Source organism: Piliocolobus tephrosceles, chromosome 11, assembly GCF_002776525.5.
Source record: "Piliocolobus tephrosceles isolate RC106 chromosome 11, ASM277652v3, whole genome shotgun sequence".
Lineage (NCBI taxonomy): Eukaryota > Metazoa > Chordata > Mammalia > Primates > Cercopithecidae > Piliocolobus > Piliocolobus tephrosceles.
Genome location: NC_045444.1, coordinates 68,225,046 through 68,251,703, shown reverse-complemented (window position 1 = coordinate 68,251,703; position 26,658 = coordinate 68,225,046). Strand labels below are relative to the sequence as shown.

The 26,658-nt window shown below is 35.9% G+C and overlaps 1 protein-coding gene across 9 annotated transcripts in view; it reads left to right on the top strand.

Moving 5' to 3' along the window:
- The window catches only part of PDE1A (phosphodiesterase 1A), a 404,293-nt gene that overhangs the window by 307,083 nt on the left and 70,552 nt on the right, over positions 1-26,658 (top strand). For all 9 annotated transcript variants that reach the window (XM_023212370.2, XM_023212377.2, XM_023212368.2 and 6 more), the window contains 4 exons: positions 6,048-6,148; positions 17,516-17,641; positions 21,854-21,955; positions 22,072-22,192. In XM_023212370.2, coding sequence (XP_023068138.1) covers positions 6,048-6,148; positions 17,516-17,641; positions 21,854-21,955; positions 22,072-22,192 — 450 coding nt within the window. The remainder of the gene's footprint in view (positions 1-6,047; positions 6,149-17,515; positions 17,642-21,853; positions 21,956-22,071; positions 22,193-26,658) is intronic.

Here is a 26,658-nt window from a genome sequence, read left to right as displayed (position 1 = left end):
AGTTATAGCACTCTGTTCTCACTCATTATGTGCTCCTAACCTGACCTTAGTCGCTTTTCCTCTCTTAGTCACAGTCAAATTCTAATAGGGATTTGGGGAAATTATTCATGTGAATTTTTCCAAATTTTCCTTCCTCTTCTTTGCATTTGATGAATCAATAAATGGGTGACTAAATGATTCAGCGAAGCAAAGCCTGAAATAACAGTGAGTATATGACAGGAACTCTGAGAGAGCTGGGAATTTTTGTAATGTCTTAAAACTCACAGTGATTCCCAGAAGGTAAAAAGTGAGGAACTGACCTTCCTGTGAAGGTGCCAAACTGACCTGGGTTCAAAAAAGGAGCAGGCCATGTGAGATTTTTAAATCCTAGCACCTGCTTTAATTGTGAAGTGTAGTGAGAAAATGCCATTTCAACCTAGGAGGCAACCAGAATTTTGTCATTTACAAAAAATATTTCTGCTTGAATGCATTTTTTTTTAACATTTGCTATAAGTGTAAAGGGGAGTCAAATAAAAGTCTCCTATATCAGCTTCAGAACATCTGGTGTGAAGGTGACATTGAAGAGACGTGGGTGTCATATTAATTGGTAAACAGAGAAAATCAAATCTACAATGTGGTTTTACCCTCAGAATTATAAGGAAGACTCTTGTGGGACCTAATAAGCCATTCCAACTTCTCTGTAAAACTGGGGAATTTGGCCAAGCCTGGCATGACTCCTAGAAAGTTAAAGTTGTTAGCAAAGATCACATAGTCACTTTCTGAGAGCTATGACTTAACCAAATATAAATGTAACTTTCTGATTATATTCATCCTTTAGCAAAAATGTGTCACTGGGCTCTTTACTCATACATTAATTTGGCCATTACAAAAATAGTCTGGTAGTAGACCTTTAGTGTTGTCCAGAATCAAGAAAATACATTTGAACTAAAGAGAATAATGAGAAATTCTACCATAGATGGAGAAAGGGAAGACAAAATGAGTTTATGAATGTATTAACTATTTTGTCAAAACTAGGTTACACTGTCAGCTTCACAATTTTTGGAAGGTTATTTTAACAAGTTTTGCCTACATTAAAAAGTAGTGATAGGTGACTATTACGTTTCATGTATACGAATGTGTTGGTTCTTTGTAACAAAAAAGCTTTATAGAAATTTTCATTAGCAAAAACTCTTTAGTTCTTTCTCACCCCTCAGATTTGATATAAAGAAGACTGGGTCATCTACTTTAGTGTTTTGGTTGATGCCCTGCTATTTCAGGATGGCCCTATCAGTGTGACATTTATGAAGCACTCCGGTAGCAGCCCAGTACTGTCAGGAGACTAATGCATGTTGTCATTTGCAAGATGTTTTAAAGACCATTCCTGAAAGGGATTGCAATTAAGCCATCGTCCTTCTGTTTGTTAATGTCATGAGGGACGCCCTCAAGTCTGGGAGTAGACAATGCAGAGGAGAGTTGATGCTCATACACCTGCTTGTCCCCCTCTCTCTCCTTTTGTCGCTTGATTCATTTGTAGTCCTGTGCCATGGTGACAGTGATGTGCAATAACTCAGTCCATTTGCTAAGGAACAAATGTTTTATAAAGTGCTGTCAAGCCACCTTCAAATGTCTCTTTGAATATGAAATTATCCAAGAGCCTTGGCTAGAAAACATTTACATTAGAGGGTTCCTGGCACTGCGTTCTCTCTAATACTAAGAGTACAGGGAAGAGAGATGACTTTACATCTAGTTCCTTTGGAATTTTTAGTGCACTGACTACACAGAAACATTCTTCCACACTTTGGAATGACTGCATTTTTCTCTGATTAGTCTACAGTACATTTAGCACTATATCTTTCTACCAATTATGTGGAAATTCTGTTCTTATAAATGGCTTCCAATATGATAGTGTTTGGAAGAGGAAAGAGAGTGTGGACTCAGGAAGCAGTCAGACAGGAGTTTAAACCCATGTCCCACCACTTTCTAATTCACTAGCTCTACATTGCTTCCCTTGTCACTAAAATGCAGTTAATAGTACCAGCCACCTTATAGAATGGAAATGAGGAGTAAATAAAATCACATTTGTAAAGCACCTAACCTAGTGCCTAAAACATAATAGCTATTAACATACCTTCATTAATTAATTGTAATATGCCAATTTTCTATACTGGTAACTTACAGCAAACTTCTTCAGCCTATTCAAAGGAATAGAGAAAAATAGTGTCAAATCTCATAAATTCCAGCTAAAAGAGTTGTTAATTATGTGTTTTTAGATACTCAAGGAATCAAGAAATAAATGTGATTTTCTGACTTGAAATTCTCCCCACCCTTTATATAATACACATATATACTTTGTATAATACACATATTTACTTTTTCTATCCCACAGGCACACACACACACACATCCTGAGTAATTCAGATATGAAAATTACATTATAAGTCCTAAGTCAAAACTCTATTTGCCTTTACCCATTCATATAGTAAAATTAGCTAGAAATTCTACTTTTGAAACCTTAGAAGAATATGTTCAGCATATTGCCTTCTTTATGTAATGAATGCTATCGTGATCCGTGGAAGAAATAGAAACTTTCAAATCAGACAGATTTGGTTTTGCATTCCTGCTCTGCCACTAGATAGGTACGTGAACTTTGAAATGTTGATCCATTTCTCTAGGATTCAGCTTTGTATATATAGGTATAAAATATTTACATATAACCATCTTATAAAGTGGTTATAAGAGTTTAATGAGACCAGCTAACTAAAGTGTCCAGTTAATAATTCCCTTCCTTTGTTTCTGTTTTAATACATGTGGCTAATAGCAGTCAATGCCTCCTTATAAGTTGATGACTGCCCACTCTAGAGTAAGCCAACCTGAGCATTTCTCCAGACAAAATACAACCTACAGTTCTGATGAAATACAGTGTCTGCATTGCTCATGACTTATCATCTTAACCCTTTATTGCTGCCTGTTAGGAATCAGAAGAAATTTGGATTTGTATTGACCACTGCTGTAGTTGGAAAGAGTGACAGGATTTAACCTCATTCTCTCTGGCTTGCCCTCAGGAGTCATTTATAAAATCTATGAATTTAAGCACCTGTTTTCTGAGTTAGAATTCTTTTTGATACTAGCACAAAATGAATCAGCAGCTAAGAAACTAACAATCAGTCCAGAATTCTACTTTTGCTAATACAAAGTAGCTGTGTTTTTAAATTAAGTGTGAAAGTTCAGTGTTTCTCTCTTCCTATACTAGTTTGTAGTGGAACTTAATGATTTAGTCCATTGTGTGGAAATAAGTAAGGGGAATTTGTGGAGAAAGTACTATTTGTGGGAGGCAGAAATGAACCAGAATAAAAACAGGAAATATGTTTATAATAAATTTTCACAGCTAGCAAGATAATAATTTTAAATATTTATGAGTCAATCACTAATTAATTTCATCTCTGATTTTCTAATTTAATTTCTTTTTACTATTTACACTTTATATTCTGTATTATCATAGTAGATAATGAATGCTGCCTTTTAAAAACCACAGCTACATTTATAAATATGTAATTTGAGCCCACCCCAAAATTTAAATAAGTGATTTTTTTTTAAAGAAATCGTTTTCTTTAATAAAACAATGGGTTTCTAAGGCTCAAAACTAGTTTAACTTCAATTGCTATTCATTTCATGGTGTTTATAGTTCCATAGTTTCATTGGGAACATTGGAGGCTCAGTCCCAATTCAGACCTCTATAAGGTCACTTTCTTCCTTTTAATGACTCACAATTAAATGTGTCTATGAACACAGAATAGCTAGTTATATTAACTCCCTTTGGCTCTGAAAATTATTTCTGCTTCACTCATCCGATTGTGAGGCATTTGTACTTGAATTACAATCACTAATGATATTTTAACTATTATTTCCCAGATTTAATGCCTTAATCAATGCATTTAACATAGTAAGTTCCTAGCAAAATGCCATTTATTCTTTATTTTACCAAATGACAAGACATGATAGGCAGAGTGCATACATTAACTCAAAACTTCTTCTTAAACCCCATAGGGGAAAGGTTACTAATGCCATTCTCACAAGAACTGTAGCTGAGAGGGTAAATAACTCATTTTCCTGAGGATTAATAGAGATTTAAAACCAGGACTGATCCCATGGTCTCTTACCACTGTTACCTCTTTCTAATGCAAAACTAGCTGATTGAAGTTTAACAAATACTAAGTTCCTAATATGTGCCAAATATCACGATAGGTTATGTAAAGGGAGCTAAGATTAATAAGATTATAGCTTTGGTATTATGAAATTCAACAATTGTCACTGCCTTCATTTTTGACTCATGGACCTACAATGGCTTTCTTTACCTTTTACACAAAATCTAAATTCATCAGTTCTCATCAAATTAGCCCATTCACTCTTTCCATACTCTCCATATTCTTCAATTTCACTTCACTTGATTCTCCAACACAATTGTACTATTGACAATTCTATTTTAATACAGACCTTATAGTATGATTGTACATTTGCTCTTTCTATTTAAAATTCTTCTGTCTCCATCCTTGCACTTAACTATCAATCTTTTTCCATCCTTTTCCCAAGATCCACTGCCACCAATTAGCCTTTCTGTCTATGCTCTTAAATTGCATCTTTATTCTGCAAACTTTTATCAAGTGTGCACAAAGTTTACATGATCTCTTTCTGTTGTTCTTTGCAAGATCTTTTATTGTTTTAAGTGTATAGAATAAGATCACTCAGAGTGAGCTTCATAGCATTTTGGATTCCACATTCCTACCATCAAGTGCCATCTATTTATAGTGTTCTCTAATAGAACTTGCTGTGATGATGGAAATGGTTTGTGTCTTTGCTGTACTATATGGTAACCACTTGTCACATGTGACCAATAGGCATATGTAATGTGGCTAGTGTAACTGGGAAAGTGAATTTAATTTTACTTAATTTTCTTTATTTTTAATTTAAATAGTCACATGTGGTTACCACATTGGGCAGTGCAGTATAAGGGTTTTACAAAATATGAGTGATGAATAAACTATTGAATTATTTCTAAATGAACTAATAATAGCAGAGAACTTTTGTTAAATCATCTAGTTAGTAACTGAAAGATGAATGTATGTAAAGTGGATAGTCATGGATTTTACATGAAAGGATTTATTCTTTTAGCATTATTGAAGTTAATTGCACAGCCATTTTTATGTGTTATGAATAGAAAATTTTGTGAATTTCAGAAACTTTTCTAAATCTCTAAACATGAAAATGAAGTGCACTGTCTCTAGTAAGGAAGTGAATATTTTTAAGTTTTAGATGAAATTTTTTTTCATAGTAGATTGTTCAACAACACTTGGGCTAAAAGGCATTTTAATGTTGCGTGAGCTGTATGTTAAAAATCACTAAACTGTAATTGATTTCAGAAGAACCCAAACATGTATGGCTGTAAATTCAAAATCCAGTTAGGGTTCACTTTTTTTTTATTTATTTATTTATTTATTTATTTATTTATTTTTTTTGAGACGGAGTCTCGCTCTGTCGTCCAGGCTGGAGTGCAGTGGCCAGATCTCAGCTCACTGCAAGCTCTGTCTCCCGGGTTCCCGCCATTCTCCTGCCTCAGCCTCCAGAGTAGCTGGGACTACAGGCACCCGCCACCTCGCCCGGCTAGTTTTTTGTATTTTTTAGTAGAGACGGGGTTTCACCGTGTTAGCCAGGATGGTCTTGATCTCCTGACCTCGTGATCCACCCGTCTCGGCCTCCCAAAGTGCTGGGATTACAGGCTTGAGCCCCTGCGCCCGGCCGGGTTCACTTTTTAAATAATAGGAAATTACTCCTTTTTCAATTAGCAAGGACGATTATATTCTGAATTTTGAACTTACATGCCATGAAACAATCATTGACCTCATGAAGCATCCATCATGCACAATTAGTGGAGGTAAAAATAGGAAAAAAATTAAAAGAAATAAAAAATAATTTTATATGATTACCTAAACACGGTGCGCTGAAAGTCCTTTTCAGAGAATGGAAAGATGGTATTTATTTCTTGAATATAATAGATTCTTTCTGTGATTTACTAGCACTGGCTCACTGAACTGGAAATTTTAGCAATGGTCTTTGCTGCTGCCATTCATGATTATGAGCATACAGGGACAACAAACAACTTTCACATTCAGACAAGGTAAGTTTGAAAAAGTATTAACTTTCATTAGTTAAAATCTGAAATTTATTTTTCTGCATATTACTTAAGAGAATTTTAAAAAAATAAAAAAGATTCTAATAAGAACAGGTTGAATGAATTTTTAGCAAAATTTCTTAAGCTGCTAACACTTGAATCAATCAACTACTATTTTTCAAGAATGTTGTGTATAGTATTTTGTGGCATATCTAGCAATTTAAAGAACATGAAAATGTTTAAGGCAATCTGTCCCTGCCCAGAACTTACACTGTGAACTACCACACAAGTCAGATATCTATTCACTGATGCAAATCTTGCAACATAATGCTTAAGGTACTGGTTTCGTGTCATTATGTATTTGAAAGTAATAAAATTGTACTTCTGAAAATAAAATCCAAAAATTAAATCTAATTTTCAGGCCAGCATAAAGTATTAAATTTAAAATAACTAGAAAATGAAATTGTTTAATGATGGTTATAATGGAAGTTATTTAAATCAAAATACCAGAGTGAAAGTATGTTAGTCTGTTAGGGATGCCATAACAAAATACCACAGAATGGGTGGCTTAAACAACATGAATTTATTTTTTCACAATTATGGATGCTGGGAGTACAGGATCACAGTGTCAGCTGGTTTGATTTCCTCTGAGGTTGCTCATCTTGACTTGCAGACAACACCCTTCCTGCTGTTTTTCACATGGTCTTTTTTCTGAGCATATGCACCCCAGTGTCTCTTCCTCTTCTTATATGAACACCAGTCATATTGGACTTGGGCCTCGCTCTTGTTACTTCATTAACTTTAATTACACCCTTAATAGCCCTATCTCCAAATATAGACATATTGAGGGTTAGGGCTTCAACATATGAATTTTAGGGCAAACACAATTCAGTCCATAACAGAGAGTTACCCTAAACTCTTTTTAGTTAGGCAGATAAGTCAGTATCTGAAAAGCAAGATTTGCTCTAGGCCCCATCAGGATCCAACTTACTTTATATGTGTGGGATCCTGAAATTTCTGTCTCACTAGTCAGGATGCTCCATGTCTTTTCATGGTTGACAGCTTATTTCTTATCACTGAATACTATTCCATTGCATGGACATACCATAGTTTGTTTATGTATTCACCTATTAAAGCAAATCTTGGTTGTTTCCAAATTTGAGCACTTATGAATAATACTGATAGAAGCATACATGTGCAGGCTCTTGTGTGGTCAGTTCATTTGGTTTTTTAATATATATATATTTAACAACTGATTTTCCAGATGTGGGAGTTATTGTTTGATGTGGGGAACATAGAAACAGTTTATTAAAATATTAGACAGTTTAGAACTTAAAGGACCATAAGATGAGTGAGATCCACAGTATAGATCATCTGGTCTAATTTCCGTCATCTAAAAATAGAAAATGAAGATCTCGAGAGGTGAAGTGACCTGTCTATATGCACCTGGTCAGGTGATGGCAGTGGCAGAATTGAGGAGTGAGAAGAGGGACACTCACTGTCAATCCAGTTTCTTACACAAGTGTGCTCCCATGGCCAGAGACAGACACATGATAATTCTAACCTGTTAAAGCCTGAAATGGGGTGGGCTTACACATGTAGCCCTTTAATGGAGACACAGGAAGAGTTACAATTCAAACAGTGAAGTGTTGGGGAGGGCATTCTGTCTGTCCCTGGAATGAAGGAAACCCCAGGGTCCCCTAGATTGACACAGGTTGAAGGGAAAACTTTCAGAGTCTGGTTATGTAGCAGGAATGTTATTTTTCTACCCATATTTGCAGAGTATAGGGAGATTTTTGCTTTTATTTGTATGTAATATGAAAGGAAAACAGGACTATGCAGATCATTTTGCTTACCAAAGGGTCTCTATATCCACTGGATCCATAATGTGGAGGATTTTAATTAAAGATCGCTCATCACTGAGCTAGGCTTTGTACAGGAAAACAGTTCTAGGCGTTTGAGAAGAAAACAAGTGATTTGTTTTCAGTGAATACCAGTTGCCCTTTCGACTTTGAAAAGTAAAGGCCAGTGGGCTGGCCTCTTCCAGCAGCAGTGTTAGATCATCACTCTAGCTTTCTCCTTTTACTATTTATCTGCGACTGGGTGAAGAGTCCTGATTTACTTATGCATTTGGCTGTGGAGAGGGAGGAGGAGAAGGTGGAGGAAAGGAGGGGGATGACAAGGAAGAGGAGGACAAGGAAGGGTAGATGGGGGCAGAGAAGGAGAAAGAAGAATCATATTTTTTTCAATTTATATTTTAAAACTCTGTATAAAAATGGGAAAAATTGTCTAACAAACTATTTAATGAATGAATTTGACATGAACTTGAAAATTCCGTGAACCAAAATGTTGTAATGACCAAAATGCAACAATATAACATGATTTTTAGCTCTCAATATTGCCTTCATCCAAGAAGAAATAAGGTCATATGTCATTTATATCAGTAATTATATTTTATTTTATATTATTCATTGTTACTTGGATTGAGAGTGTTTTTTCCAATCTGGAAACTAATTTACTACATAATACAAAATGGCTAAAATGCGATTTGGAACATAGGGCAAGGCTAGATTTGAGTTCAATGCAGATATTATAATGCATGAAATCCTTGAAAGTGTAAATAAATGGAAATAATTTCCTCTTTGTGAAAAGAAATTGCCAGGCTACATGTTACCATGGATACTGGATGTTGCTCAGAGTCTGTTCTTTTCTTAGCAGTCAAAGACCATCTCAAGCATTAGACCATGCCGCATTCTCAGCATCCTTGTTAGCTTTATGAGACAAAATCATGCACACTTTGCTACAATTAAATCTGGTTCAAAAACACATCTTAGCTTGTCTCTGAACAAGTAAATGGTGATACTTGGAGCCATATCATGTATTAACCCTGACAAATCTGCTATGGCTAGATTTGGTGCCATATAGTGCAAATGTTACTGGAAAATCACAGCTTTCCCCATGATCTCAGCAAACTTCTAGAAATGCACACAGTGTTTTGCTTGGGAAACATCTAGTTGATTATCTCTTCAATGAGGATTATACATATGCTTTGCTAGTTCACATTTCTGTATACTGAGGTATGATTATTGATTAAGTCCTTTTTAGGCCCTAACTAAGATTGTTAAATGGAAATCTATTTTAGAAATATGTGCTATTAAAGACATATGTTATTTCACCTTTATGATAGTGCTAGAAACAAAAAAGAAAGTAACAGTGCCTGGTAGGTCATTTATCATATGTTGGATGAATAATAAAGCTTGGTTTATCTGGCAGACTATCAGACACAGATTTTAAACAGGCTGCTTGTATAAAATGTCAGATTTCTTTAGTTTTTGTTTTCAAATAATTTTTATTGTGCACATTTATGGTATATAACATGATATTATAAAATAGAGATAGTAAAATGATTAGTATACAGAAGCAAATTAATATATCCATCATCTCACATAGCTACCCGTGTGTGGTAGTGGTGGTGTTTTAGTAGGAACTTTCATTTTTTATTTTGTCCTTGTCTACTCTATCATAAATATTCAGTGGCAGGGCCAGTGCTAGGTTATAACTAGGACTTTACCCACTGAAAAGCCTGAAACAGTAAGTCTCAGTGAGGCAGTTTTAAGTCTAAGTATCTACCAGGAGATAGGAGAGTGAGAGAAGCCTTGGTGTTGGGTAAGTGGTAGCAAACTTGCTACAAGTTTTAACTTGACTTTCTTTTTTGCTCTATTTGTTGCCAACTTTCAACTTGCCAACTTATATGAATGAGTTCACCATTTTAAGAGATTGAACATAGTGATTTTGCTTCCATTCCACACTTGCATAATGGTCTGGCAACCTAGGAGATAGAGGAAGGAGAAGCCTAGGTTCCATTATACAGATCTGAGAATGCTTGAAATATTTCAGACTTAGAGTTAGAACACCAAATTCATCAATGCAACTTGAAGTATACCAATTTATTTGATAATCAAATTATATTAAAATACAGACAGGTGAGAAATAAAAGCCTTTCCTTGATGTATTCATCATTTTAAAAAATAAAGTGTTCCTTTTAAATGAGTGATGAAGCGTACTTTTTAAGTGTTCTTTAAAAATGATTTTCCATCTTAATTTTAAAGCAAAAGGATCTATAACATTAAAATTTAATCACAACATTATAAGAGAGTAAAAAACTAGAATCACAAATAGATCAAATGATTTTCTTCATCCCCTTCCTGCTACCCAAAGTAATTTTAATTTAAAGGAAGAGGGAAGGTATCAACACTCTTGAATGGGTACAAAGGGGTTTGTTCATTCACTGATTGAATAAGACATTAGGTAATTTTATTCTCTTTGACATAGCTAGAGTATTTTGCAGGTGTCTGGATTACAAATCAGAAGGAAAAGGCATAAGCACATTTAAACTATAATAATGATAATTAAAAGAAAACTAAGCACCAAAACTAAGTGGGGTTTATCCCAGGTATGCAGGTCTGGCTCAACATTCGTAATTCAATTAATATAATCTATCACATCAACAGGGTACAGAAAAAAAAATCATGTGATCTTATCAATAAATGCAGAAAAGGCATTTTATAAAACACTCCAACCCACATTTATGATATAAACTCTAACTAGGAATACAGAGGACCTTCCTTAACTTGATAAAGAATATCTATACTAGAGTAGAATTGTGGTTAAGAGGGACTGGGGTGGAGATAAAAGTTAGGAAGTTGTTGGCCAAAGGATACATAATTTCAGTTAGATGGGAGAAATAAATTCAAGAGATCTATTGTATAATGTGTCAACTAGAGTTAATAATAATGTGTTGTATTCTAAAAGATTGCCAAGAGTAGATTTTAAGTGTTCTCACCTCAAAAAATGGTAAGTTGTGAAGTAGTACATATGTTAATTAGCCTGAGTTAGCCATTCCACTATGTGTGTGTGTGTATATATAGATAGATAGATATAGATATACATGTTTCAAGACATCATCTCGTACATGATAATTATATATATAATTTTAATTGTCAATTAAAAAGTAAATAATTGGAAGAAAGGAATTTATTAAAAACCTACAACTAGCATCATACTTAATGGTGAAAATTTGAAGCTTTCCCAGTAAGATTGTGAACTAGACAAGATGTCCTCTCTCACAACTAATTTTTGTATCATACTGGAAGTCCTAGCTAATGCAATACAACTAGAAAAGGAATTAAAAGGCATGCATCTTGGGAAGAGAGAAATAAAATTATTTTTGTTTGCAGATAATATGATTGTCCATGTAGAAAATCTGAAAGAATTGACCAAAAAACTCCTGAAACTAATAAGTGATTATAGCAGGGTTGCAAAATACAAGGTTAATACACAAAACTCAATGGCTTTCCTATATGCCAGCAATAAACAAATGTAATTTGAAATTGAAAACACAAATACCATTTGCATTAGTACCACCCAAAATTAAATATTTAGGTATAAATGGAACAAAACATATACAAGACCTTTATAAGAAAAACTGTAAAACTTTGATGAAATAAATAATACAGGGACAGATATTTCATGTTCATGGATAGACTCAAAATTGTCAGGATGTCAGTTCTTCCCAACTTCATCTATAGATTTAATGCAATCCCAATGAAAATACCAGCAAGTTATTTTGTGATTCTGACAAAGTGATTCTAAAGTTTGTATGAAGAGGCAAAAGACTCATAATAGCTAGCACAGTTTTAAAGGAGAAGCACAAAGTTGGAGGACTGACACTACCTAACTTTAAGACTTGCTACAAAACCACAGTAATCAAGACAGTGTAGCATTGGTAAAAGGACAGACAAATAGATCAATGAAAACAGAATAGAAAGCCCAGTAATGAACCTACAAAAAATATAGTCAACTGATCTTTGACAAAGGAATAAAATCAATATAATCTTTTCAATAAATGGTGCTAAAACGAATGGACATCTACATGCAAAAGCAAAAAGAAAAGAAGAATCTAGACACAGACTGCTATGGTTTGAATGTGTTCCCCAGAATTCATATGTTGCAAACATAACCCCCAGTGTGACAGGGTTGGGAGGTGGGGCCTCATGGAAGGTATTGAGGTCATGAGTGTTCTGTCCTCGTAAATAAATTAATGCCATTATAAAATGGGACTTGCCAGAGAGGGTTTGCTCTCTTGCACTCTCTGCCTTTCTACTATGTGATGCTTTACACTATTTGGTGATACTGCAAGAAAGCCCTCCTAAGACAAAGGCATGTTGATCTTCGACTTTCCAGTTAAGAATTGTGAGAAATAAATTTCTTTTTTTTAAAATAAATTACCCAGGCTCAGGTGTTCTGTCACATCAGCATAAAATACACTAAGACACAGGCCTGATACCCTTTACAAAATAAACTCAAAATGGATCACAGACCTAAATTTAAAACAAAAATCTATAAAATTCCTAGAAGATTACATAGGAGAAAAATCTAGATGACCTTAGATTTGGTGACGACTTTTAAAATATAATATCAAAGGCACAATATATGAAAGAATAAATTGATAAGTTGGATTTCATTAAAATTAAAAATTTATGCTCTACCAAACACACTATCAAGAGACTAAAAAGACAAGCCACAAACTGGAAGAAAATATTTGCAAAGAACATCTGATAACACACTGTTACGCAAAATACACAAAGAATGCTTAAAACTCAACAATAAGGAAAAGTAACAACCTAATTTAAAAATGAGCCAAAAACTTTACCAGACACTTTAGCTAGGAAGATATACAAATGGCAAATAGGCATATGAAAATATATTCCATATCATTCATCAGAGAAATCCAAATTGAAACAGTGAGATGCCAAATAGATCAACAGGCAATACACGTCTATTAGAATGGCCAAAATCCAGAACACTAACACCACCAAAAGCTGGTGAGAATGGAGCAGCAGGAACTCTCATTCATTGCTGGTAGGCATGAAAACTGGTATAGCCACTTCTGAAGACAGTTTACCAATTTATTACAAAATTGAAACTACTCTTACCATATGATCCATGAATTGCACTCCTTGGTATTTGCTCAAAAAAATTGCAAATACATTCACACAAAAACTTATGGCACAGATAATTATAGCAGCTTTATTCATAATTGCCAAAACTTGGAAGCAAGCAAGATGTCCTTCAGTAGGTGACTGGATAAATAAACTGTGATATATGCAGATAAGAAAACTTTAGTGCTGCAAGGAAATTAGCTATCAATCGGTGAAAAGGCATGAAGGAAACATTAATGCATATTACTAAGTGAAAGGAACCAATTTGAGAAGGCAATTGTATTAGTTTGTTCTCACACTGCTATAAAAAGCTAGCAGAGAATGGATAACTTGTAAAGAAAAGAGGTTCAATTGACTCACAGTCCCACATGCCACGCAGAAGACATGGCTGGGGAGGCTGGGAGGCCTCAGTAAACTTACAATCATGGCAGAAGGGTGAACGGGAAGCAAACATGTTTCAACGTGGTGGCAGGAGAGGGAGTGAAAGGGGAAGTGCACATTTTTCATCAACCACATCTCATGAGCACTCACTCACTATCATGAGAACACCAAGGGGGATACCTACCCCATGATCCAATCACCTCCTACCAGATCCCTCTACCAATACTGGGGATTATAATTCAATATGAGATTTGGGCAGGGGACACAGATCTAAACCATATCAAATAATATGCTTAGCTCTGTGTCCCCCACCCAAATCTCATGTTGAGTTGTAATCAACCTTTGGCTCATAATATGGTTTGGCTCTGTGTCTCTCATCCAAATCTCATGTTGAATTGTAATCCCATAATTCCCCTGTGTTGTGGGAGAGACCCAGTGAGAGATAATCGAATCATGGGGGCGGTTTCCCCCATACTGATGTCATGTTAGTTAATAAGTCTCACAAGATCTAATGGTTTGATAAGGGGAAACCTCTTTCACTTAGTTCTCATTCTATCTCTTGCTGCCACCACGTGAGACTTGCCTTTCACCTTCCACTGTGATTGGGAGGCCTCTCCCCAGCCATGTGGAACTGTAAGTCCAATAAACCTCTTTCTTTTGTAAATTGCCCAGTCTCGGGTATGTCTTTATCAACAGTGTGAAAATGGAGTAATACATTATTCCACTTCTGGCCCCTCCTGAATCGCATGTCCTTCTTATATTTCAAAAAACCAATCATGCCTTCCCAACAGTCCCCCAAAATCTTAGCTCACTCCAGCATTAACTCAAAAGTCCAACTCCAAAGTCTCATGTGAGACAAGGCAAGTCCCTTTTGCCTATGAGCCTGTAAAATCAAAAACAAGTTAGTTACTTCCAAGATACAATGGGGTTACAGGCATTGGGTAACGCTCCTATTCCAAAAGGGAGAAATTGGCCCAAACAAAGGGAAATCGGCCCAAACCCCAGCAGGGCAGTTATTTAATCTTAAAGCCCCCAAATAATCTTTTTGACTCCATGTCTCATATCCAGGGTATGCTGATGCAAGGGTGTGCTCTTACAGCCTTGAGCACTTCACCCCTGTAGCTCTGCAGGGTACAGCCCCCATGGCTGCTTTCACTGACTGGTGTCAAGTGCCTGTGCCTTTTCCAGGTGCACAGTGCAAGCTTTCGGTGGATTTACCATTCTGGGGTCTGAAAGACAGTGACTGATATGGTTTGGCTCTGTGTCCCCACCAAATCTCATCTTAGATTGTAATCTCCACGTGTTGAGGGAGGGACCTGTTGGGAGGTAACTGGCTCATGGGGACAGCTTCTCCCATGCTTTTCTCATGATAGTGAGGGAGTTCTCATGAGATCTGATGGTTTAAACGTGGTTGTTTTCCCCCTGCACTCTCCTGCTGCCATTTAAGATGTGCCTTGCTTCCCCTTTGCCTTCCATCATGATTGTAGGTTTCCTGAGGCCCTCGGAACCATGCAGAACTGTGAGTCAATTAAACCTCTTTCCTTTATAAATTATCCAGTCTCAGGTACTATCTTTATAGCATTGTGAAAATGGACTAACACAGTAACCCTCTTCTCACAGCTCCACTAGGCTGTGCCCCAGTGGGGACTTTCTATGGGGGCTCCAACCCCACATTTCCCCTCCACACTGCCCTACTAGAGGTTCTCCATGAGGCTTCTGCCCCTGCAGCAGACTTCTTCCTGGACATTCAGGCATTTCCATACATCCTCTGAAGCCTAGGCAAAGGCTCCCAAGCCTCAATTACTGTTGTCTGCAAACCTACAGGCCCAATACCATGTAGAAGCCACCAAGGCTTGGGGCTTTCACCCTCTGAAGCAATGGCCTGAGCTGTACCTTGTCCTCTTTCAGCCACGACTGGAGCTGGAGCAGCTGGGATGCAGGGCACAATGTCCAGGATGCAGACACAGAGCAGTGGGGGCCCTAGGCCTGGCCCATGAATCCATTTTTCCCTCCTAGGCCTTCAGGCTTGTGATGGAAGGGGCTGCCATGAAGGTCTCTGAAATGCCCTGGAGGCATTTTTCCCATTGTCTGGGCTATTAACATTATGTTTCTCTTTATATATACAAAGTTTTGCAGCCTTGAATTCCTCCCCAGAAAATGGGTTTTTCTTTTCTACCACATGGTGAGGCTGCAAATATTTTAAACTTTTATGCTCTGCTTCTCTTTTAAATATAAGTTCCAGTTTCAGGTCATTTCTTTCTTCATGCAAATGAGCATAGACTTTTAGAAACAGCCAAGCCACATCTTGAACCTTTGCTGCTTGGACATTGTGTTCACCAGATACCCTAAATCATCTCTCTCAAGTTCAAAATTCCACAGATTTCTACAGCAGGGGCACAATGCCATCAGTCTTTTTGCTAAACATAGCAGGAGTGACTTTCACTCTAGTTCCAAATAAGTTCCTCATCTCTATCTAAGACGTCCTTATCTCTGTCTAAGACCTCCTCAACCTAGACTTCACTGTCTATATCACTATCGGTATTTTGGTCACAACCATTCAACAAGTCTCTGTGAATTTCCAAACTTTCCCATATCTTCCTGTTTTTCTGAGCCCTCCAAACTGTTCCTACCTCTGCTCATTACCCAGTTCCAAAGTTGCTTCCACATTTTTAGGTATCTTTATAGCAATACCCCATGCTCAGTACCAATTTTCTGTATTAGTCCATTCTCACACTGCTATAAAGAACTACCTGAGACTCGGTAACATATAAAGAAAAGAGGTTCCACAGTTCCACAGGCCATCCAGGAGCCATGGCTGGGAGTCCTCAGGAAACTTACAATCACCCAATCATGGAAGGGAAAAGAGGAAGTAAGCACATCTTCACATGGTGGCAGGAGAGAGTGCAAAGAAGAAAGTGCTACACACTTTTAAACAACCACATCTCATGAGAACTCACCACTATCACAAGAACAGAATGGGGGAAGTCTGCCCCCAAGATCCAATCACCTCCCTCCCCTAACACTGGAGATTACAATTCAACATAAGATTTGGGTAGGGACACAGAGCCAAACCATATCAGCAATATGCTATATGATTCCATCTACATAACATTTTTTTTTTTTTTTTTTTTGAGACGGAGTCTCGCTCTGTCGCCCAGGCTGGAGTGCAGTGGCCAGATCTCAGCTCACTGCAAGCTCTGCCTCCCAGGTTCACGCCATTCTCCTGCCTCAGCCTCCCGAGTGGCTGGGACTACAGGCTCCCGCCACCTCACTGGGCTAGTTTTTTGTATTTTTTAGTAGAGACGGGGTTTCACCCTGTTCACCAGGATGATCTCCATCTCCTGACCTCGTGATCCGCCCGTCTCGGCCTCCCAAAGTGCTGGGATTACAGGCTTGAGCCACCGCGCCCGTCTAGGTAACATTGTAAAGAAGGCAAAGCTATGGAGGCAGTGAAAAAAATCAGTGGTTGCCAGGGTTAGGGGAGAGAAAGGGACAAAGAGGTGGAGCTCAGAGGGATTTTTGGGCAGAGAAACTACTCTGTATGATACTGTAATAGTAGATATATGTCATTATTCACTTATCTAAACTCATAGAATGTATACCACCATGAGTGAACCCTAATCTAAACTGTGGACATTGGATGATAATGATGTGTGTGTATAGGTTCATCAGTTGTAACCAAAATGCCACTCTTGTTGGGGATGTTGACAATGGGGGAGGTTATGCATGTGTGGAAGAAGAAAGTATATGGGAAATTTTGTACCATCTTCAATTTTGCTGTGAGCCTTAAACTTCTGTAATAAATAAAGTTTATATAAAATTTTAAAATATCATACAGTAAAAAATAAAAGAAACGAAGTCCTTCCATAATTCTCACTGTTCAATTATAGGATGTTTACTGGTCAGATGACCTGATACTTGAGTAAGTCTTATTAGACATTCATGATGTCTAAAGAAATCCTCTGTTGGGCATTTTGTTTTTAATTCTTAGGTCAGATGTTGCCATTTTGTATAATGATCGCTCTGTCCTTGAGAATCACCATGTGAGTGCAGCTTATCGACTTATGCAAGAAGAAGAAATGAATATCTTGGTAAATTTATCCAAAGATGACTGGAGGTGAGTTTCAGAGAAAACCTAGGGGAAATTGACTGGAGGTGAGTTTCAGAGAAAACCTAGGGGAAATTTAATTTCAGGAAAGGAATAAATTATGTGATTTAAAGTCAAGAAAAAAGATGAAACTTGATGCATTCCCCATATTACAAACTTAATTACTGTTGACTGGATGACTCTGAGAAGGATTAGTACTTAGGGACTTTGTTCAGAGCCAGACTCTGTTAAAGGGAGCTGAAGTATTTCCAGGTCAACTCAACATCTGTATGTCTGAATAAGACCACACACAACACAACAAATACTTTTACATACATAATTATACACTCTCTGGAATGGAGCTCTGCTCAATATTTATCAGTATGGGGTATCTTTATAGTGGTGTTACATAAATTCAACATTTTGGCATTATATTCATTCTTTCATATATCATTTTTTAAAAGATGTGGAGTTAAGGGTTTTTTAAAAACAAAAAATTAAACATGTGGGAAAAAATTCCAATACACTAAAATGACCCAAGTGCAGAGGAAATCTTACATGTTTCTCCAAAGCATCTGTTTGCTTGAAAAAAATTACATGGTATGTTGATACTTATTGCTATGTAGGGAAATATGAGATGTACCCCTATCCCTCTGTATAACCTTTCTTCTCTTTTTCTTGATCCTTTGGTCATTATCATCTCCTTCAATTGACAATAGGGTTGCTGGACTTCACAAATAAAAGTAAAGGACAATCAATTGAATACGAACTTCATTAATCATAGAATCTTCTTAGCCTATGTCCCTAATATTCTATGGGACTCACTTATAATAAGGAAAGAAAAAGACCTATATTTATCTTTAACAAAAATCGTATTAAAAGTCATTTAATTGACTAGAAAAGGTTTCCACTTGAATGTAAATATCAAAGCCTTTTGCTTTCATTTTTGGTTTTTAAATCAAGGTAAAAAGAAATATCGAAAAGGAAAGTGACAATAAAAATATTTAAAAACGTAAAAGATAAAAATCAGAGTTTAAAATCAGCCTAAATCTCCTATGAGTACTTTTTCAAATTTTCAAAATTTCCTGGTTCTTCAAGGCCATTTCTAGAAATATGGGCTCATTTTTGCAGCTCTAGAAAATGCTGTCAGATAGAGGGAAGGTGGAACTTTCTCTTGGAGACACAGTTCAGTCCTTTCATTTTACAGTAGACCCTTGAACAACACAGGGGTTAAGGGTACCCCCATTCAGCTAAAAACCCATGTATACCTTTTGACATTTCAAAAACTTAACTACTAATAGCTCACTCTGGATAGGAAGCCTTACCAATAATATAAAAGTTGATACATAATTTGTATGTTATGTGTATTACATACAATATTATTAAAATAAAATAACTACAGAGAAGAAAATGTTATTAGGAAAATCATAAAGAGGAGAAAATATATTTGCTATTTATTAAGCGGAAGTGAGTCATCAAAAAGGCCTTCATCCTCTGTCTTTATGCTGAGTGGGCTAAAGAGGAGAATGGAAGAGAAGGGACTGGTTTTGCTTCTCAGGTGTGACGGAGGGGGAAAATATATGTACGTAAGTGGTCCCACACAGTTCAAACTTATGCTGTTCAAGGGTTAACTGTATTCTGTAGGAAATAGTAGCCCAAGAGGATTTACAGTCTGGAAATCCCAGGATCTAACTGTAAAAGAATTTTAAAGAGACCACTGTTGGGCTATGTAGCGATTAGATGGTCAAAGGTAGGAACAAGCAGACAAGTTCTGAGATAGTTCCTAAAGCCTAAGAGATTATTTACATCTAGGGTATTAGTTTATTTTCTTAATCAGTGATTACCATTCCCAAAGATAATTTTTATAATATTAATTTTTGTTGTTATTCAAAGAAATAAATCTTTTTTCCTCAAAGTTGACTTGTTGCTATTTCAGTGCAATTTTATTTCCTATTATATTTTGTTATTTAACATTCTAACTATTTTATTCTAATAATTTACTGCTGTAATTGTCTAAGTTTCTGTTTGGTAACTTCAGAGTCATTTTAATTGAATGTTTTTAAAGAATTGTTTTGATAAAGGGCCGGGCGCGGTGGCTCAAGCCTGTAATCCCAGCACTTGTGGATCACGAGGTCAGGAGATCGAGACCATCCTGGCTAACACGGTGAAACCCCATCTCTACTAAAAAATACAAAAAACAAAAACAAAAAAATTAGCCGGGTGAGGTGGCGGGCGCCTGTAGTCCCAGCTACTGGGAAGGCTGAGGCAGGAGAATGGTGTGAACCCGGGAGGCGGAGCTTGCAGTGAGCTGAGATCCGGCCACTGCACTCCAGCCTGGGCGACAGAGCGAGACTCCGTCTCAAAAAAAAAAAGAATTGTTTTGATAAATAGTGTACATATTATATACATTTTAGAATTTAATAGATTCAATACTTTCTAAAAATCTATAAAATACATATTTGATATTATACCTTTAATAATATTTTACTAAGAATCAAAATATGAATATCTTCTTAGAGACTCATGTTTTCTGTTTACATATCTGTTTATTTCTTAAAGTACTTTTAGTAAAAATAAATGCATTAATTTAAAAGTTATAACAAGAAAATTTTATAAATTAAGTAACGTTTTCTTATTTTGCCTAATTTAGTGACATATAATTAGTTGATTATTGATAACATCTGGCATTTATTGATCATTTATATGCAAAGCACAATACATTTATTAGATTCTATTTATTTCCTTAAACTCTAGTCTCATTTTCCTTAGTTAACATAAATGTTTTTATTCAGTTGCTTTTCAAATATGGGTCTTGTCATATTTTCAGAGAAAAAAATGTAATTGAGAATAATTTTATTAAGAGCTTCCTTTCCCTTACTACTTGAATAAAAGTAAGCAAGCTATCCAATATCATAAACAGTAAGCAGAGTATTGATTCTCATGGCTTCCATCTAAAAATTCAATAGAAATGTTGAGTGCTCATGATTTTCAGCAAGAACCATCAATATGTAGTTTTTTAAAAAACAAATCATCGAATAGATTATATCATCTTTAAGTAAAATATCTTTGTGCAAGATCATAATTCAAGTTTCCTTCACATTTTTGGTTCAGCTTATCCTACTGGCCACACCACACAATGAAAATGAAATATATTTTCCAGTACAAGTCATTTTTTTAACTTATCTGTATAGAGCAAGCAAGGAATTGTGGAACACGCAAGCCTTTGCTGGGGTGCCTTATTTTCTACTAAGTGTGAGGTTGTGTGACATGGTTATTATATTTACAGTGTCTTGGTTACAATAGTCAGTAATACCAATGGCTCTGTCTATGTTATGTAGGGTCAGATCCCAAAAGCTTAGACAATCACTACTCACTTTAGCATCTTGGTTTCTCTGGGGTTCTTATGATGGGAGCTTGGCACAGTGGAGTGGTCCACGTGTCTGCTTTGGAAGTAGGAACTTTTGGGTTGAATCTTATCTGAGCCATATACTAGCTGTGTGACTGGGTGACTCAGTCTCCTCTGCTGGGAAATATTAATGCTCGCTCAGGGATTGTTAGGAGGATTAAATGTCTTTATGTACATACAAAGCAACTAGTTGCTGAAGTATTCTAATATCCATATGTATTATATGAAGACATTTAATCCTTACAGTTCAGTGCCTTGCTGAATAAATATTGAATGAATAGCACTGGATTTATTAATAGCATTAGTTTTGTTTAAAAATGCAAAATGAAGAAGGATCAGAGAGGGTCGTGAAAACTCATGCCCTTTTTATCCCTATCTCTTTTCTGAGACATCAAACCTTTTAGTTTGGTTGACCATGTGGATTTAGAATAGTCTTAGGCCCCACTGGACTACATTTTTTCCCCCAAAGCATTGAAATACTATATAATACTGTATTTGGAATAGTTTTTCTTTAAAATGGCTAAAGTTCCTTTCAGATTAAAAATAATAATATTTAGGAATTATGACTGCAGAAGAGTTGTGGGAGTGAGAAGGGAAAGCACTTGCTCTTCAGGGAGGTGTGAACATCATTGCCATTCACACTGCTGGCAACTTCTTAGATCCATGACAGTCAAAAGGTAAAATAATGTCAAACATGTGTGTGGACTTGCACATTTAAAAGGTAGCATCTTTTGTGTTCATATCCATTAAGAACAATAAAACATGGCGAGTGATTATTTATAGAAATGTTCCAGTAAAGGACTGAATGAACCTTTCTCCTTTTGGTGACTCTACAGGGACCTTCGGAACCTAGTGATTGAAATGGTTTTATCTACAGACATGTCAGGTCACTTCCAGCAAATCAAAAATATAAGAAGCAATTTGCAGCAGCCTGAAGGGTAGGTTTTGTTTGTTTGTTTGTTTGTCATGTTAAAATTCCAGGGGCTTGGCCTCAGGAAAGACTGTAATTGGTTCCTTTCTTTTGAATAATATAAGCATGTCCTTGGTTTGACAGGATTGACAGAGCCAAAACCATGTCCCTGATTCTCCATGCAGCAGACATCAGCCACCCAGCCAAATCCTGGAAGCTGCACTATCGGTGGACCATGGCCCTAATGGAGGAGTTTTTCCTGCAGGTGCCTCTTTCACACTCTGTGCAAATGTTTTTGGAAATAGTGACTGTGCATATTAGTGTACACCTTTTCTGTATGGAATCCAGGGCTTGTGACTTACTATTATCAATTGGCCACCACACATTCTTGGGGGTTTCAACAAAATTTATTAATCTTTCAGAAAAAATGTATTAAGTCTATGTAGTATGATACATGTTTTAAAGAGATTCAAATTTTGGATCTCAGATGCTACTCTCAGGAAAGAAAAACAAAAACAGCTAAGAATTGTTATCTGCTGTTAAGACGTAAGTGCCACAGCAGAGACAGCAAATAGCTTTCATAATAAAAAGAGTAGATGAGGATGTATAACAGTTCTGCATAAATCTTGTTGGCCAGAATTTTAATGGAGGCCGAGAAATATTGCTTTAGCTGGGTGGACACATGCGTAACTGAAATAGGCAATAATAACAGCAACAAAAATCTAATGTTACGTCAGAAACAAGCCTGGATAAGGATTGTGACTGGGGTTCTCTGCCATAAGTACACATCTTTTCTTTATACACGTGCCTGTTTTGCAACCCCCACAATCCAAGCTGGAGTACTACAATACAAAATGTGATGCTAACCACTCAGAGTTAGCATCAAATTGCACAAATTAAGGGCTCAGTCTTCCACAAGATTGGCTCCACTTCAGATGCCAGCTGTAAATGGGGCTGTGGGACACCGGCACTTCTGACCAGCCAGTTACAAGCTCAGTGGTTCCCACAACCCTCTCTAGGTTCAATAACTTGCTAGAATGACTCACAAAACTTTGAAAGTACTATCCTTACAATTACAATTTTATTATAGAGAATACAATCCAGGAAAAGCCAAATGAAAAGGCCCATAAGAAAAGATCTGGGAGGGTCTTGGATGCAGGGCTTCCTTGCTATCTCCAATGGAGTTAGCCAGTGCCACCATCCTGCCTTGTCCATGTTTTCACCAACCAGGAGGTGCTACTGAGCTTTCCTGTCCAGAGTATTTATCAGAGTTTTATTACATATGCATGGTTGATTAAACCACTGGACATGTGATTGAACTCAATCTCCAGCCTCGCTTCCTTCCCAGATTCCCTGACTAGCTTAAAGTTCCAACTTTCTAATCATGTGGTTGGTTTCTGGTGAACAGGCCCTATCCTGAAACTATCTAGGGGATAGGCCAAGAGTTGCCTTATTAGCATAGACTCTCCCATCACTCAGGAAATTCCACAGGTTTTTGAAGCTCCGTACCAGGAACTGGGAATGAATATCAGATACATTTTTTTTTTTAATTTTATCACAGTCCCATTTAGAGAAGTTCTTTCATTTCTGTATTTTCAGATTATTTCATTTTTCAGTATTGTTCTTTGTTTTGAGTGTTTGTTCATTGATTTTATACCTCTTCTGAAGATACAAACACCAAATAGATTATGACGTTTGGATGACTCAGATTTCTGTCTCCCATTGTTGATGGATATAATGTGTGGTTTCATTTTTACATTGCAATTCATATTCCTAGAGAAAGTTACTGAGTAGCATCTTCTAAATTCAAATATTTTGATCCTAAAAATAATATTGGAAAAATGTTTTAATAATTTACTTTGTGCTAAAAAAATACACTAAGTGTAAAAACCTACCAAATTCTAAAGGTCAACTGCTTATTATGGTAAATTAAAAATTATAATAATATACTCAACCAATCAACCAGAAAATGATAATTGTATAGAGACCTTAGAGACCTTTCTGAATAGCCCTGTGATATTAGAGATGCAAAAACAGAAACATAAAGAGATACAAAGGTTTTTTAGGTTACGAAAAAGTTTTTAAATATCTTAAGTTGAATGATTTTGAAAACATAATATTTGAAAATTGTTGGATGCAACTGAAGCAGTGCTTAGGGGAAATTTTATAGCTTTACATATTTATATTAGAAAAAAACAAACATGTAATAAAGTAACTTATATCTGTTTCACCTTAAGAAGCTAGAAGTTAAGAAAACTGAATCAAAATAAGTTGATGGAAGGATATAATAAATACAAAAGTCAAAAACAGTGAAACAGAACAAACAATAACAAAAGTTAACAAAGATAACAGTTGGTTCTCTGAAAAAGTAATGAAATTACTTGCAGGATCAAAAAGAGAAAAACTATAAATGAAAGAGAGAATATCATTATAGGGCCTATATTCACCAAAAGGATGAGGAATATTATGCACAATTTATGCCAATAAAATTGAAAACTTAGATGAAATTGTCAAAATTTTTAACAGATATAAATTACCAAAACAGACACAAGAAAAAATCATGTAGTCTGAATATTCATATATCTGTTTTCAAAAGTTGAATTTGTACTTTAACTCTTCTTATGAAGAAAACTCCAGGCTTAGATGACTTTAATTCTATTTCTGATTTAAATTCTCAATATTCAATTCAATTGAGAGATGGAGAATTCTCTCAAACATTTCAGGAAGAAATAATGCCAGTTTTACACAAATTCTTTTATGACATAGAGGAAGAGGAAAATTTGACAGCATAATTCTCGACAATACCTGACAAAGACTTTTCAAGTAAAGAAAATTACACATCCACATCTGTCATAAAACTAAAGGGGAAATTTTTTTAATTTTTGAAGTTTTCAGCAAATCGAATCCAGCAATTTAGGAAGAAAGTGCATATCATATCATAATGAGTCAGTTTAATATTTAAAAATTAAGGTAATTCACCATATTAAGGGAAATAAAGGGAAAAATATATTATCAACCCTATAGATGTGCAAAATGCATTTGACAATATTCAACAGACATTAATTATAAAAACTGTTAGTAAACTTGAAACAGAAGACTTTTCTCAACCTCATCAAAGTTTTATAGCTAATGTGATATTTCATGATGAAATATTGAACATTTTTATTCTAAGGTCATTATAGGTAGTCTTACCTCTTCCTTTCAACATTGCATTTGAAGTTCTAGCCAATGCAGGAAGGTAATGAAAACAAAGTATAGTTTGAATAAAAATAAATAGAACTTTTTTAAAAATTCTAATACATTCTAATAAAATTAAAATATTTTATCTATTAGTACATTTTAAAATACATAACTGTAATTTTTTATGAACTACAACTTAGGGAATTAATCAGTAAGAGAAAAAGAGGAAATTCAATAAATCGATCTTTTTTTATTCTTCTATCACTTCTGGTATTAGCTAGCATTTCATCTTCAATCATTACATAAAATATATACTGCTTTTGCTGAACTATACTTCAGTATAAGGGATATTTTTAATTATGATTTTATTCTACAGCCTACTATTAAATAATACTTTTTTTGTCTTTTTTATTTTTTTGTTATACTTTAAGTTCTAGGGTACATGTGCACAACATGTAGGTTTGTTACATATGTATATAAGTGCCATGTTGCTGTGCTGTACCCATTAACTCGTTATTTACATAAGGTATATCTCCTAATGCTGTCCCTCCTCCCTCGCCCCACCCCACGACAGGCTCCAGTGTGTGATGTTCCCCTTCCTGTGTCCAAGTGTTCTCATTGTTCAATTCTCACCTATGAGTGAGAACATGCAGTGTTTGGTTTTCTGTCCTTGCGATAGTTTGCTGAGAATGATGGTTTCCTGCTTCATCCATGTCCCACAAGGACATGAACTCATCCTTTTTTATGGCTGTATAGTATTCCATGGTGTATATGTTCCACATTTTCTAAATCCACTCTATCATTGATGGACATTTCTAAGTCTTTGCTGTTGTAAATAGTACCGCAATAAAAATATGTGTGCATGTGTCTTTATGGCAGCATGATTTATAATCCTTTGGGTATATGCCCAGTAATGGGATGACTGGGTCAAATGGTATTTCTAGATCCTTGAGGAATCACCACACTGTCTTCCACAATGGTTGAACTAGTTTACAGCCCATTAGCAGCGTAAAGGTATTCCTATTTCTCCACATCCTCTCCGGCACCTGTTGTTTCCTGACTTTTTAATGATCGCCGTTCTAACAGGTGTGAGATGGTATCTCATTATGGTTCTGATTTGCATTTCTCTGATGGCCAGTGATGATGAGCATTTCATAATGTGTCTGTTGGCTGCATAAATGTCTTCTTTTGAGAAGTGTCTGTTCATATTCTTTGCCCACTTTTTGGTGAGGTTGCTTGATTTTTTCTTGTAAATTTGTTTAAGTTATTTGTAGATTCTGGATTTTAGCCCTTTGTCAGATCAGTAGATTGTAAAAATTTTCTCCCATTCTGTAGGTTGCCTGTTCACTCTGATAGTAGTTTCTTTTGCTGTGCAGAAGCTCTTTAGTTTCATTAGATCCCATTTGTCAATTTTGGCTTTTGTTGCAATTGCTTTTGGTGTTTTAGTCATGAAGTCTTTGCCCATGCCTATGGCCTGAATGGTATTGCCTAGGTCTTCTTCTAGGGTTTTTATGGTTTTAGGTCTAACATTTAAGTCTTTAATCCATCTTG